Source organism: Caloenas nicobarica, chromosome 1 (genome assembly GCF_036013445.1).
Source record: "Caloenas nicobarica isolate bCalNic1 chromosome 1, bCalNic1.hap1, whole genome shotgun sequence".
NCBI classification, from domain to species: Eukaryota; Metazoa; Chordata; class Aves; order Columbiformes; family Columbidae; genus Caloenas; species Caloenas nicobarica.
Window position 1 is genome coordinate 160,183,050 of NC_088245.1, and position 14,714 is coordinate 160,197,763.

General features: G+C 41.3%; 1 protein-coding gene across 1 annotated transcript in view; it reads right to left on the minus strand.

Moving 5' to 3' along the window:
- Window positions 1-13,968, minus strand: part of IPO5 (importin 5) — a 44,029-nt gene extending 30,061 nt beyond the window's left edge. Inside the window, exons 1-6 of the mRNA XM_065639971.1 lie at window positions 13,820-13,968; window positions 9,213-9,293; window positions 3,113-3,305; window positions 2,500-2,602; window positions 2,158-2,254; window positions 905-1,009 (exon numbers count right to left, since the gene is read on the minus strand). Coding sequence (XP_065496043.1) covers window positions 905-1,009; window positions 2,158-2,254; window positions 2,500-2,602; window positions 3,113-3,305; window positions 9,213-9,293; window positions 13,820-13,906 — 666 coding nt within the window. The 5' untranslated portion in view covers window positions 13,907-13,968. The remainder of the gene's footprint in view (window positions 1-904; window positions 1,010-2,157; window positions 2,255-2,499; window positions 2,603-3,112; window positions 3,306-9,212; window positions 9,294-13,819) is intronic.
- Between the last annotated feature and the right edge of the window lie 746 nt (window positions 13,969-14,714).

The window sequence follows — 14,714 nt, forward strand, 5'->3', positions numbered from 1 at the left end:
TGCAGAAGCCAGTACACTTGGCACAATTTTTCTTCAGCTTGCCAGAAAGCACATGCAGACAAGGTTTATAACTTACACTCAACAGGAACCTGCTGTACTGACTGCAACGAGAAGTCAGTCTTTAGCCTAAATTTAGCCTAATTTAAAATGGCCAAAAGTTCACTATCATTGTTATCACATGTACTCACTTATTTCCACTTTCTTCTTAATACAGAAAAGGAACCGTACTGTGAAATTGTAGTCCTTCAGAGCTCAAACCATTTCTCTCTCTGGCTGAGTTTACAACCAGCTTCTCCCCAAAAGTAAGCAGCCTTATAGTAGAATTCCAGCTTTTGCTTAAATTCATCCATCTTAAAAGAGTTCTAATCCAGCCTCAGAAATTACATGAAGCTGAAAAAGGCATTTTGTTTGCAAGTTCCTAACTTATCAAACAATAACGATCTTTTATCCAGACTGTTGTTGCTCTGAGAAGCTTTGTTCATAATAATATCACGCTTTCCTCTAAACTGAAGTGATACAGGATATCATGGGTCAATGAATTTCCCCAGTTACTGATCACTTGAAATCTCAGGGCAGACTGTATTTCAAGTATATTTTAATATCATAGTATGATCTTGAGCTTAATACCTTATGAAGAATTTTTACTCATTTATCAAAGTAACACTGTATAAATGAATCAGCACTAACTATTGTCCTTAAAACCCTATAAGTTAGCTTGTGTTTACAAAATTCCTTATCAGTTCCCACTTGCTAGTGACTAATGTCAGGCTAATTAAGATACAGTTAATCCAGGTCTCAGCATAAGTTCATATGCTATACAAATTTGCAGACCAATAATTTACATTTCAATTCAGTCAATACAGACCATAATGGCACATTAAGTGTCACTTGTGTGGTTTCTTACCTGCAAGATTCCAGGTAACAAGTCTGCAAAATGTTTCAGAAGGGGAAGATTGTGTTCATTAGCAAGCACAAATGCAGCTGCAGCTCTAGCAGACAGAGTCTTGATCTAGAAAACAGGCAGGATTGGAGAAAGAAATGTGAAGAACTGGTAATGAAACACACCTTTGTTTTCTTTTAACATTAGGCCTATTATGAGACTATATTTTATATTATCATTTCCCTTTTACATTTTCATAATAGATATTACGATTAGGTTTTAATATGGGCTTTTACATCTTACTTCAAATTAAGGTAAAGTGATAATGAAGATCTTCAGCATTTATGTCTTCCATGATACAAAAAAAGTTTATCATATTATGAAGTAGCAGTTATTCTCTAGCCTTGGTTTAGTTTGTTTGTTTTCCTTCGATGTTTTGGTGTTTAAATATATATATATATTTATATATATGTAAACCAAAACACTATTGTTTTTAACTTCCATCCCAAATTCAAATGTGTAGTCAAGTGTCAAGTCCAATTTTTCAAAAAATGCAATCTAAGTGTTTAAAACATGCTTCTTTAAAGGCATGACTTGCGGTACTTTAGAAAATGTTACTCAGTTGACTTTCAAAGGTCAAAAAAAATAATCCATTGGGGAGCAGCAAACTGAACCCATAGACCACAGCAGGGTTTCCTACCCTTGCCCAGCATGTTCCACAACAAGAGAAACATTTTAAAAGTACAATTCTCTTCACAAACCAATAAATCTGAAACCTTCTGGAAAAGCAAGGCTTGCTAACATGCCCTTACAGCAAAGCATGCACAAATAGTTCAAGGAGCTGTCATATATACAGAGTTTCAAGACACACTGTGTACAGATACTATCTGTAGAGATACTACATATATATACTGTTACACGCAAGGGCCAGAAGGAGAGCTTAACACAGAGTTTCTGACCACCCACACTGCTGGCTAAAATCCCTGCTCTGCTTTGGGCCACTACAACTGTGTTTCTCCAAGTACAACTACTAGGGAAGAGTCTGGGCCTAAGCAGTGCAGATATGAGCCAGCCAGTCATCTTTAGGACCAGTAAAAGGTTTGACCCTTTCTGTTTTGCAGTAGGTATAATCAAAACTCCACAGCTCCATCAGTTTCAGGTAATGCAATTCTCTGGTTGTAAGCTATGGTTTAACTCTTATGTTTGAGACTACTATGCTAAGTTTCTATGCTCAGGACATATTAAAAAAACCAAAACCAAAAACATAAAGGTCTTACTGATGGATGTTCTTGATCTTGCATACACTGAACCAGCATTCTCTTGATGACCTCCAAATAGTGTTGCTGCTGATTCCCAAAAATCCCTGGAAAATTCCTAGGGATAAAGACCAAAATCTTAATAGAAATTCACACAGTTTAACCTAAGCTATTATTTGAAATTTATCCAATGTTTAAGCTACAGATTGTAACTGTACATGTAAGAGTTAAGTAAACCACAACACAACAGAATAAATTAAATATATATGATTACTTGTTAACTAAGTTGTGACAATGTTTCTTCCATTTTTAGAGATGCGATTTGGCTAACCTGCAAAAATGCAGCAAAGTCTTAAAGCTTACCAGAAAATATGTAGAGCAGCCTCACGCAGTCCCACATTCTGAGAGCTGACAGAGTCAAATAAGAATTTCAGAACTTCTGGCCACTGGTTGTTGCCATCTTCATCTAGATTAAGCACAACAAAGTTTTCAGATAAGCAAGTTTAAGAGTGGCTAGATGTCAGTTGTGCAGGGCAACCAGTCATCACTATTAAAATGAATTACTAAAAATCTGATCTGAAGATCTGTTGAAGTCACAGTATAAAATATGGCTGAAACATTAAATCTAAGGGCACTCAGAAACAGATGATGTCTATTTACTGTTATATAAAAGTACTCCAAAAGAGAGACTGATGTAGATGCTCAGCATAACATTCATAAGAATTTAAACAAAATTGGATTTCTAAACCGTAATACAATCTCACCTAAACTCAAGCAATTTAAAAAGCAGAGTTAAGGAATCTTATTTTTATCTGATTCAGGATAACGCAAACAAATATTAGGTTTTATTTTAAACCATGAAATCAGTTAGTACATCCTGTGCAAAAGTCTATACAAGAGTAGAGAACAAGAGATAAAAATACAACTGCTATCAATACATGAACATTTTACCACAATATCAGCTTATGTAAAGTACCTATTAAGTTCCTGGCCAATTCAGCAACGATGTCACAGATTTTTTTCCTCATACTGGACTGTGTTTCCAACTGAATAATCAATAGCAATCCACTTTTGATAGAGGTCTGATCATCAGGTGAAAGAGCTGGATAAACTTCTTCAAAAGCAGAAGACAATAGACGTCGAAGAAGGACAGCTGCCATTTGTCTAGCCTATTGAATAAGAAACTATGTATGATAAAGTGCTTTTAACGTGATAATGATGCACTTATGAGGAAAGACAACATCATCCTTTCAAATGACAAGTTTTCACTGTGTAGACTTTTTTGGTGAATGGAATACCTCTCAAGCAACAGATGACAACTATGATAGTACGTAAGAACATAGTAAAGAAACATCAGCTTACAACCATATTTCTGAAAATGACAGCTCTTTAAAAAAATAATCATGGAAACCACTGAGGTATCAAGTTTTTCTTTTCGAAAGCTGAACCTTGGACTATTTTGTGGCAAGTTAAGGACTTAGCTGCATTACCGAGAGATGTTTAAAGCATGTCTTCTTTCCATCATGGCCCACAGAGATAACTATAATCCAGATGGGGTTTTTTGGATTAACAAGTGACTTAATGGGACAACTTTCTTAGCCAATTAACCTGTAAACCCTCCTGCCCTCAAGCAACCAAACTTCATGTAAAGATTCGGAACCTAGAGTTATATTTCGGCAAATAAAACTCGTATCTGAAAAAAACACCAACACAAAACAACAAGAAAAAAACAAACAAAGCAAACCACAAACCAAACAAAACCCTACAAATAAAAACCCAAAGCTTTCAGCCTTTTGAAGACCTATGATGAAACGTTTTTCTTTGAATTTGAGCACAGGAACCTCAATACCACATATTACAATCTTCTATGCTTCCTGCTTGTGTACAGCGATTCTACAAGAGTATCATTTATGTATGTCTATTTATGTACGTCTATTTATGTACAATCAGAAAAGAACCAGAAGAAAAAAAACTGTCTGAGTAATTCAAAATGAATAGAGCAAAATATGCAGTAAAGGCAAAAAGACACACGAAGCACTCTGAATAACTTAATAAACAGTATGTTCACTAACCAATGTTTCAAGAAGGACAAACAGTAATTAAAAACCATCCCCCAAATTTATCAAGTTTAACATGAGTAACAAAAACTTATGTGTTAAATCCTCAGCAAAAAATAATTCAAAGCAACATGCACTCAATTTTTTTCCTAAGATATTTTTACTTAATCTGTACTTGAATGAAAAACAGTTTCATTTGTAACAGCCTTTGGAATTAAAAAATGTTAAATGAGCAGCAGAACTAATGGAGTCCAATTTCCAAAAGATCTCTCAGTGATATTGCCACAGCATAACCTATAGATGAGAAACACAAACTGCTGCAAAGTCTCAACTTCTAACATACCCTGTAAAAATCAGGTATTGTTAGAACATCACCCAAGATACTATTCTTGTTGTATTCTGCAATCTCCAGACTCATTGTGCCTTTTTCCAATCTGCCCAGATGTTTTCTATACAGCTGGAAAGTATTGCATGCAACATGTCTGTATACTACCAGAAGGGAAGGACTAGAATTGGACCTTATTCTAGATCATTCCTTATCGCTTCCCTCCTCAACAGCTCCAGTGTGGACCAAAACCACCACATACACAGGATTAGTAGATCCTCTCTAGTAGATCTAGGGAAGACAGCAGGTCAACAAAGACAGTCAACAGTGCCCATCTGTGCTGTAGCTCCCACCATAAGCCACGGTTCTCTAGTAACGGGTTGTCACATGGGGAACAGAAGTTAGGAAGGAGGAAGATTCTTTCTGCACTGCCTCTGGGAATCCCATTAACAATGTGTCCAAAATCTTTAATGGTACCACAGTATAATGGTATCTTTCCTTCTCCCACTCCTAGAAGCACCAATATTGTGAAAGAATAAATTTCTCCTCATTAGTATAGTAAACTTCCATAGGAGGAGCCTTGGCTGGGGAGCAAGTTTGCTGGGACTAAATAAGGCACAAACTCTGATGCAATGTCTTCACTTTCTCCAGGCATTGTGTTTCTGTGCATATTCTCTGACATCTGATAATGACTGAACTCACATTATATTAATGCCTTTCCTGAAGTAAGAATAGGTGGCCAGATAGGGAACAGAGCTTGTTTTCACAAAGCACAGAGTCTCAAAGATAAGAATTTCCAACTCTGAAGAACTTAAAATATTAGAAGACAGACAAAAACTGATCACAAAGTAAAAACACAAGTAACAAGGTATAAAGAAATAAGATCAGCACTACATGAATTAGCCTCTCATTACTGTTATTATTAGCTTAGAAATAAATTCCCTAAAGCAAATTCAAATGTTTGAAGGAATAATGAAGAAGCAATTGACTTCTAATAATAAATTGCATATTTTCCTTGGCAAATATCCACCTATATATGAAAATTACCATTGTCAATTTAATTATGACTAACATGGCTGGATCAATGGCAGCTCTAGGGCTGCTTCTTCTGCTCTAAGGAAGAAAGGGTACCTTTTTCACACACCCCGAAGGCTCTCTTATGTTTAAGTATTACAATATATGTACCCAAAAAAGCATTTTAAAATCATGTAATTTAGCGACTATAGCTTTTAATGAGAACAGAAGAAAATAAATTGTCCGTACTAATGTAGAACTTCCATCTAACAATGAGGCATAAAAAACCAGAATTCTCTCCTAGCATTGGATTCTTCTGCATGTCTAAATTACTGAGAGGCTCAGACACAATCAGAATGTCAAAGGGATGAACATAAAAAGTAGTCATACTACTTAAATTTCAACATATCTCCTCTTATTAATAGAATTTATAATGCTTTAAAAATGTTCTAAGACTTTACGGAAGATGGAACCATGGCACAAGAGAAAAAACAACTTGCTGAGCAGGGCAGGAAAAGAATTATGAACAGAAGTCTGGGATACAACCTTCTACACCAGCATTTAAAGCAGCCAGGTAATCCTACACATTTTGTAAGAAAAAGACTGACCATCTTGTGTAGCACAGTCACAGTGATTTTTACTTTCGTTTTACTGTTCCTTTGAAGTCTTCAAAGAGGAAAACATGCATGGATGGAAGCAATCAATATTTAGGACACAGTCCAAAGATGGCCCTGCACAACCTCATTCCAGGATCCAGCACCACATGGAATTCAAATCACGCAGTGAGTAAGGTTTGCACACAACTCAAAGGCAGAACCATGGTGCACTAGAAGTCCATGGGTTGCCATCCTTCCCCTCCAAATGTTGAACACGACACTGCCCGCAGCAGTACTTTTCAGACTAAGAGATGCAAGCCCTTCATGTGACAACATGAAGAGAGGGAAGGGAAAGGTCAGAACATTCAAAGAGGGCTGTGAATACAGCAGAAACAGAGTTTTACACAGCATTTGCTACTGTATTTCACAGTGCTTGAAATTAGTCAACTGTAAATTGGGACACGAGTGAAAACTGCCAATCTGGAGTTAACCAGGAAGAGAACAAATGCAAGAGAAAATGGAGAACTTCTGTTCCTAGGATTCAGGTGGTAAATCAAAACCGTGAAGGAAGAAGCCTCTAACACCTCAGACACATTTTGAGAATAAAAATCATCAAATACACTAAATACATACCACCTTTCTGTTCAACCCTTTAAAAAGAAGAAGTAGAGTCCTAACTTCACAAGAGTGAGACTACAGGTTCAGGAAGCTTGTGATGCAGGTTCAAGACCCTTTTTAGCCTGAGGTGTACAAAATCACATATCATCTGGCAGAAAAGCGTTCCAACTCATAGGTCATGTGCTTCCCCTCCACTTCTGTGAACACTGTTACTCTGCTATCAGGAAAATATGAATAAGAACAGAGGAAAAAGGTGAGTATTTCCACAGTTTAGGCATTTGGTTAGAACGAGAAAACCTTTTATACAGTTAGTTTTTGTAAGATTTATTCCTGATCTAGCTTAATGTTTTTTCCACATCAATGCTAGGGGTCCTGGGAGCATGATCTGAATCCTTGTTTCTCCATTTAAATGCCAAAATTACTAGGTTGCAGAGTCAGGATGTCTCTGTCTAAAGGTCCTTCAAATGCTGTATTCTGTCCAACACAGCAGCACGGCTCCTGCAAATAGGATGGAGTACTTTCTTCAGCCTAGTTTTCCTGGGAGGGGGCAAAGCAATACAGATGCTTGATGATAAGCAGGGGTCCAAACCCTATTCCCATAGCCCAGGCGAGGGATCTTTAACATTGTAAGGCTTCTTCAAGCAGCCTGTGTTCAGTGGTGCCAGTACATTTATGTGCTCAGAGGACACATGCCAGGCCCAAGGCCCTATCCACCGATGACATATGCAACATTCTGCCTAATATTTGAATCTACATGAAACATATGCACACACAAAGTGCTTAGCTGTTCATACCAACACCATAGTGAACATGCACAGAATGCTTTCCTGCCTGTTTAAACCCAAGTATGGGGATGACTTCACTTAGGTTCTAGTTAGGCTACTAGGTATTTGGATTTACAGGGAAGAGAGGTTGTTCGTAAGTTTTATTAATCAGGATTTTTTGAGTCCAGTACCTAATGTCTACTTAATTTATGAGCTAACACTTAAACCTTTCTTTGATTTATCCATAGGTGAAGTTAAACATCAAGTTATTCTACGAACATTAACCTCTGATGGCTTTGGTAAGAGTACCTTCGACAGGTGAAAAGTTTCTTTGCATTTGGGTAAGTTGGAAGCCAAATCATTGGCAAGATTCTGCACAAGTTTTAGACTGGGCTATTTCCTTAGCTGATGTAAAGCGAATAAAATCAGTAAATACATGGAGCAAGTATTTATTCACACAAGCATGGCTTTGTAGTTGTCCACTCAGATTTATCAAATGTATTCAATACAAAACAGAAATGTGCAATGGAGCTATTACTTCTAGGGCATAATAACATCTTCCAATGAAAAATAGGCAGTGGTACATCTTATTTTTCATGGCAAATTTAAATACACGAGAGACTACTCTACAGCTTTCTATAATTTGAAACAGAGAGGCAGGAGCAAAAACTACACAGCTCTTATGCAACCAGTTGCTAGCACAGCACCGAAGGATTCTGTTGGAAGAACGCTGTTTTGTAGGTAGATAAGCATCCGTAAGTTGACACTGAGCACTAAAAAGCACAAATAGCATCCACCCCTAAACTGAATACAATCTAGCAGAAGAAATCATTATCCAGAGAGAAACAGTACACTTATAGGCTGCTTATATTGTTCAGAAATTCTACAAGCTACATCCTTCCATTGTTCAGTAAAACTCTTAATTTGAAAAAAGAAGTCAAATGTTTTTACTTTTAAGTGACTCTGAAGTTTGTAATACCTTGAAAGTGTAGTAGTTCTTCACTCTGCATATCCAAGTGAATAATAGTTTTACCAAGAAGTACTATACCTGATTGCTAAAGTGTGTGAGCCTTTAAAAATTAAGGAAAAACTAAAAGGCACAGTTACTGTAAGTCCACAGAAAAATTTTACGTAGTGCTTAGGCTGCTCTCCATTCAGTCTATAACACTGCTAGATGACTTAGTGAGCATATACCTCCCCAAACAGGACAAAATGCAAAAGCCATCTGAATGAACATGCAAAACAACTGCTACCTTATCTTCCCCCAATTCTGATTTGAGAAGTACAAGAAGTTTCAGATGATACATAAGTTTAACACATTTAGGCACAGGAACCCAAAATGGAAAGCATTTCTCAACTGTCACTTGAAGGAACATCACAGTAACAGTCACGTATTAGTTACGCATTTTAACGAAATAATCCATTCATTAAGCAAAACACACAACCAGAAAACAATGAAGATCTAAGCAGTCACTTATGAAAGACTACTTTTGAAAGTAAATATCCTACATCCAGAAGTCTCAGCTAGTGAACTTGACATGCAATAAACTGGATGAGTGGTCCCTCTACAAATGTGCAGTAACTTAAGATGATTCAGTTTATGTCCAACTTGTTCATTTATCCCAAAATGACCAGCACTTATTTCTTTCCTGCTTCTCCAAGTTCCCTTGAAAATATGCAGAATTCAAAGATTGAGACATACCTCCTCAGCAGCCGCAGTATTCCTGATTGCTTGTAGGAGGAACGTGATCTTAGACTGACCTGGAATATTCTCATATGTCTCCTGCATAAAAAGGGATGCAGATTATTATAAACAATTATTAGAAAACGTGTTAAGTATTAATATGAATTAACTTTCCTTTTTAAAGGACTTCAGTATCCATCCAAATGATCTACATATGCATTACTGGCCACTTACAAAATTAGTTAAGAAATACATATTAACCAGAACATGTATTCTTCTGGAAATACAACATATATGGAACATGTATCCTCCTGGGAATCCATCATAGCTTCTATCAAAGGATTAAGAACTTTGGAGTCTGAGACTGAACTATGAGCAACAGGTTAATAACCACTGACAAATGCAGAGCCCAAAAATTTGTTCAGTTCTTTTTTTTAACCTTTCTATGGCCTTTACAGTGTCACGTGGCAGTCACACATCTCAACTACACATTTTGAATAAGAGGTTTTCATTTTTAAACTCCTCCCCCTTGGGGAAACCCTCTTAATAAAACAAAGTTTAATAAGAAGTTCAGTTATGTTGTCTTGGACACTTCTGGCGTGCAGTTCATTCACTGTGGGTTTTTTAATTAGATTGTTACTTAGAAGCTAGAGCGAGCATACAGTAAAATAACTTTTGGTATCCAAAACATGGTATACCTGAGCATTTCGAAACTATAAATGCTTATTTCTAAGATATTAAACCTGTGTAGGTAAGAGCTGGGGAATTAGAAGCTGAAGAGCACCCACATAAACCATCCAGAAGTAGTCCTATACTTACTAACCCTGAAAGAGTTATTTTTGGTGGATAAATTACTCCACTCTTTCCACATATGCACTATCCCATCCTGAACGCAAGGAACAAGCCTACTATACAAAGACCAGGTTCATTTCAATCAGTTCCCTGCCTGCCAACTTCCCATTCTTACCATCATAGCAGCTCTAATACTCTACCAAATTTACACACCTTGACAGTATACCTGCTATTTTCCATAAAGCAGTTTCTCCATCATACACATGTAATATTAGATGTTATCTTCTTCCACATTCTGTACCTATCTCCTACTAGGTCTCGTTCATGGACACAATTCTTACTTCATATTCTCTCTAGTTGCTAATATATGCCCACAGTAAATGAGACTGAATCCCCAATGAATCCTTGCATTTAATCTAATAATTTAATGGAGACGGCAAAATTAAATGAGGTTTAGGGTCAAAATAGAAAGTCTTCCCACATAAACCATTTCCACTAATGTATATATTTATATTGCACTATTATCTACAAATATAAAGACGAATACAGAAACAAGGTTCCCTAACCACAGGCTTGGCAGGGACCTGAAGCTATGCTTTCATGGACAGCTGAAGCACTGTAAAAGCTACCTTCTCTCATGGCAATTATGTTAATAACGAAATTCTATTTTGAGTTTTTAAACCCACTAGAAAGGGCAGCAACCTATCCAGTTGTTCTCTGGCATGATTCTGTCAGTTCAATAAACTGGATTCAGAGGATGCTGAAGAGCATCAGTGCAAGGTAGGCAAGAAGAACACATGGCCAAAACCAGAACCTTTCTCCTGTGCTGCTGGAGCACTACTTTGCTGGTTCCACCCATCTTACACCCAGCCTTGACTACACCCTAACTAGGTACCTGCATCGTGCTACATCTTCACCATATTCTAGTTCATTATTAGCTCCCCAGCTACTTTATCCAGAGGTACAAGTTTCTCACACAGCATGACTAACTTTCAGAATACATGCAAGCAAATAGCTATTATCTATGCTTGGTACTCATGCTCCTCCAATCTGAGAAATATATTTTAAAAAAATAGCAGAAAATCACCAAAACAAAGTAAATAGAAGTTTCTCTATCAGAAGACAGATACACAAATAAGAGAAAGACAGATTTTTCATAATCAACAGACAACATTCCAGTAATTTTTAATAGGAGACAAAATGAATGAACCAAGTTTCAGTAAACTGGTCAGAATAAGTTATGAGTGTGCTAGCACATACACAGATCCATATACAGAAATACTTAGATAAAAACAGGTTTTAGGTGATTAAACTTTCCTCCCTTTTACAGTTTTCACTACACCCCCACCCAACCAAGCTATGACTCTACATCTCCATCAAGTTTAGTCTTCAACATGACACTCCTCATCCTAATTTGAATGACCAGACCCATTAGAAATGGTCTGTCTCCTCCAGTTCCCTGTCCATCCCTTTCTCATTCTCACTGTTTTTTATTGGACACCAATGAAAACCTGCTATTCAATCTACATGCAGTTATCTGAATCCCTATAGTTTTCAATATAGCCTTCCAACAGTAAGTACACTTTGAAAAACTCATTGGACTACGAGGATGTTTAAGATTAAATGTGAGTCCTGTATGATTTTAGTAAGCAGATATTCTAAAGGCTATGCAATACTTTAATCCAAAGAAATCTTACTTCAAGAAACAGACAAGGGAAAAAAATAAAGTCAATCTACCTACAGTACAGAAAGACAGATTTGTGTTTCTAGGTACAAGTTTGTTAACCCACCATGAATAAGACTAAGCTGGGATTTTCACAGCCGTGCTCAGTGGAAGAGTAAGAGACAACAGGAGGTTCAGACTGGATAGAAATTCAGACCTCCTTGCTCTAACTAGGACAGTCAAGCAGGAACGGGTTGCTCAGAGCGCTTGTGCAGTCTCCATTCTTGGAGGTTTTCAAGATCCAACAGGACAAAGCCCCAAGTGACCTGATCTGACAGCTGACACTGCTTTCAGCAGGAGATCGCACTACAGACCTCCTGAGGACCTTTCCACTCCAAATGATCATAAACCATAAAAATACTTCCAATACACCTTGGGAATATGCAGAAACCAATGCCAGATTCAGTGCAGTTAAATAAGTAAAAATTATACTACTTGCTTGTACCTATATATGAACTAATGGACTTGAAAAGCTTGGTAATCTATCATGACAACTGAGATTTCTTATTCTGATTGACCACGATGCATATGTATCTATAGGGATTAAACAAACTCCAACTCAGTTCCAAGCAAATTTCTGACAGAATATGCCAGTTGTAAGAAGCCAAGTTTTAGTCTTTTTTTTAAAAATAATGTTTTATTTCACAGGCATTGTGACATAGCTGACCAATAAAATTCCTTTGTTACAGTTTTAATGAAGCTCAAAAAGTTGTGAGAAATGTTCTTATGTTATGCACAGGATGATGAGAAAATAAAGAAATTCAGTTTTCAGAGAACAGCCTCTATTCCATCCCTATGTTCAGGAGCGTGGGAATAATACTCATTGCTTCTCTAGAAAGCATTTGTAGTAATCAATATTGAACTTTGCTGTGTTCCTAAAAATGTGTCTCTCCTCCTTCTCATTGCCAAATTATATTTCAGGAATTTTCACTGCAGCATCAGGAACAATACTACTTTTTATTCTTTGCCAAACAATGTGCTGAACTCTGCTGACCGCTGAAGTGATGAGAGTGATAAAAGACCCAATGCAGCCATGCAGTGGGAATTCATGCTAAACCTAGATGCTAGTATTTGATTCAATGGGAGAGATTCCCCACTAGGCTTGACAATGGAGTCTTAAGCATGACAGAGAGAAAGAATTAACGTGGCTTAGCCACCACAAAGAATTTTAGCTGAAATAACACATCTGAAAAGTTTTTGCTGATAACAGAGAAACTCTGTATATTGAGAACGCTTCTTTTAGTGAAATATTTCTTAGCTGACGAAACACTTGAATACATGGCACATTCCGAAGTTAAAAACCAAATTGCTGTGTGGGAAGAGGTCTTCGGGGGGCGGGGGGGCGGGCGGCTGCGGCCCCGCTGCTGCCCCAGCGCCGGCGGCACAGCCCGGGGACACGGACCCTCAGCGAGGGCCGCCTCGGGAGCGCAGACACCGGGCTGCAAGTGCACTCATTCCCCCTCGGGGACCCGGCGGAGCGCTTCAATCCCTTCCCTCCGGGCCCCGCACCCCCCGAGGGCAGACACCCGCCCTGACCTCGTTTGGAGACCCCCCCCCTCTCCTCTCGCTCCCGAGCCGGCCAAAACCGGCCCCACCACCCGCCCGGCCTCCGGGCCGCGCTCCGGCAGGTCGGCCAGCCCGGGCCCCGTCTCACCGTGAGCAACGGGGGAGCACACAGCCCCGGGGGAGGGGGCTCCCCGGGGACCCGGCGGGCAGAGCGGGCACCAGGCGGCCGAGCGATGCCAGACACGCAGGCTGGGGGGGGGGGGGGGAAGGGGGGCGGGGGGACGCGAGACCCCTCGCGCCCTCACGCGCCCGGGGCGCGCGCCAGCGGCCGGAGCCCTCGCTGTCGCCCAACGGCCGGAGTGACCCCCGGCGCCCCGCCGGGGGGGAACCGCCATAACCGCCCCGCTGTCCCCGCGCAGGGCCGGCGCCGACACTGGGGGAAGGCCCCGGGCCGGCCCGGCAGCAGCTGGTGCCGCTGCTCACACGTGGGACTCGGCTGGCCCCGCCGCCTCCCTGCCCTCCCCCCGCCGCTCCCGCCGGCAAGGTCTGGGAGGTCTGACAGGCCGGCTTGGCGCCCTGGGCCGGGGCGAGGCGGACCCGTTACCTCGGCCTGCTTGCGGACCGCATTGTCTGGGCTGAGCAGGTTGCCCAGGAGAAGGTAGAACTGCTCCTGCTCCGCCGTCGCCGCCATTGCTGCGAAAGGGAAAGAGAGGGAGGCCGGCCGGGCGGGGACAGGGAGGCGGGGGAGGCGGGGAGGGGAAAGCCGGCCGCGCCGCCAGCGCAGGCACTGGGAGAAGGGGCGGAGCCGCCGCCGCCGCGCTCTGCTCACGGCTCCCCCCCGGGGCCGGCCGCGCCAGCCGCGTTCTCGAACGCTCCCATTGGCTGCGGCTCACGGGGCCTCGCCCTCGATTGGCCTGCCTTCGCTATGACGTCCTGATGACTCGAGCGAAAGGGGGGAGTTGAAAGCGACTGAACAACCGTCCCTGAATGAGGGTTTGTCTCCTTTTGTCTCATTGGTGCGCCTCCGGGCCGGAGGTGGCAGGCAGAGGCGGGGAAAAGCCCCAAAGGGCACTTTCATTGGTCGAGGGCTCTGGCAGTCTCGGCAGGATTGGTCAGAGGCGCTGTCGGGCGGTGCGGGAAGGGCGGGGTCGCTCTAGGACGCCGTGCTGGGGGCAAAGCGGTGGGGGAGGGGAAGGAAAGCGCGGGAGATCGCAAGGCGTCACCTCGCGGGGTGCCTCCCTCTCCTGCTCCGTGACGTCACGCTGCCCCGCCCCCTGCCCGCACCTCCCCTCGGGCGCGGCGGGGGGTGCCCGTCAACCCCGGCCGCCGGGGCCTTGGGCGGGCTGGGCGGCCGAGCGTCACCTCCCGGGGCGGGTCCCGGCACCGGGAGCAGTGACTCGGCCGGGTCTGGGCTGCTGGGCGGCGGTTTGCTGAGGCGCGGGCTGGAGCGGTTGCCGTGGGCTCATGCAACGCGGGAGAAAACACTCAGCACGCTACAT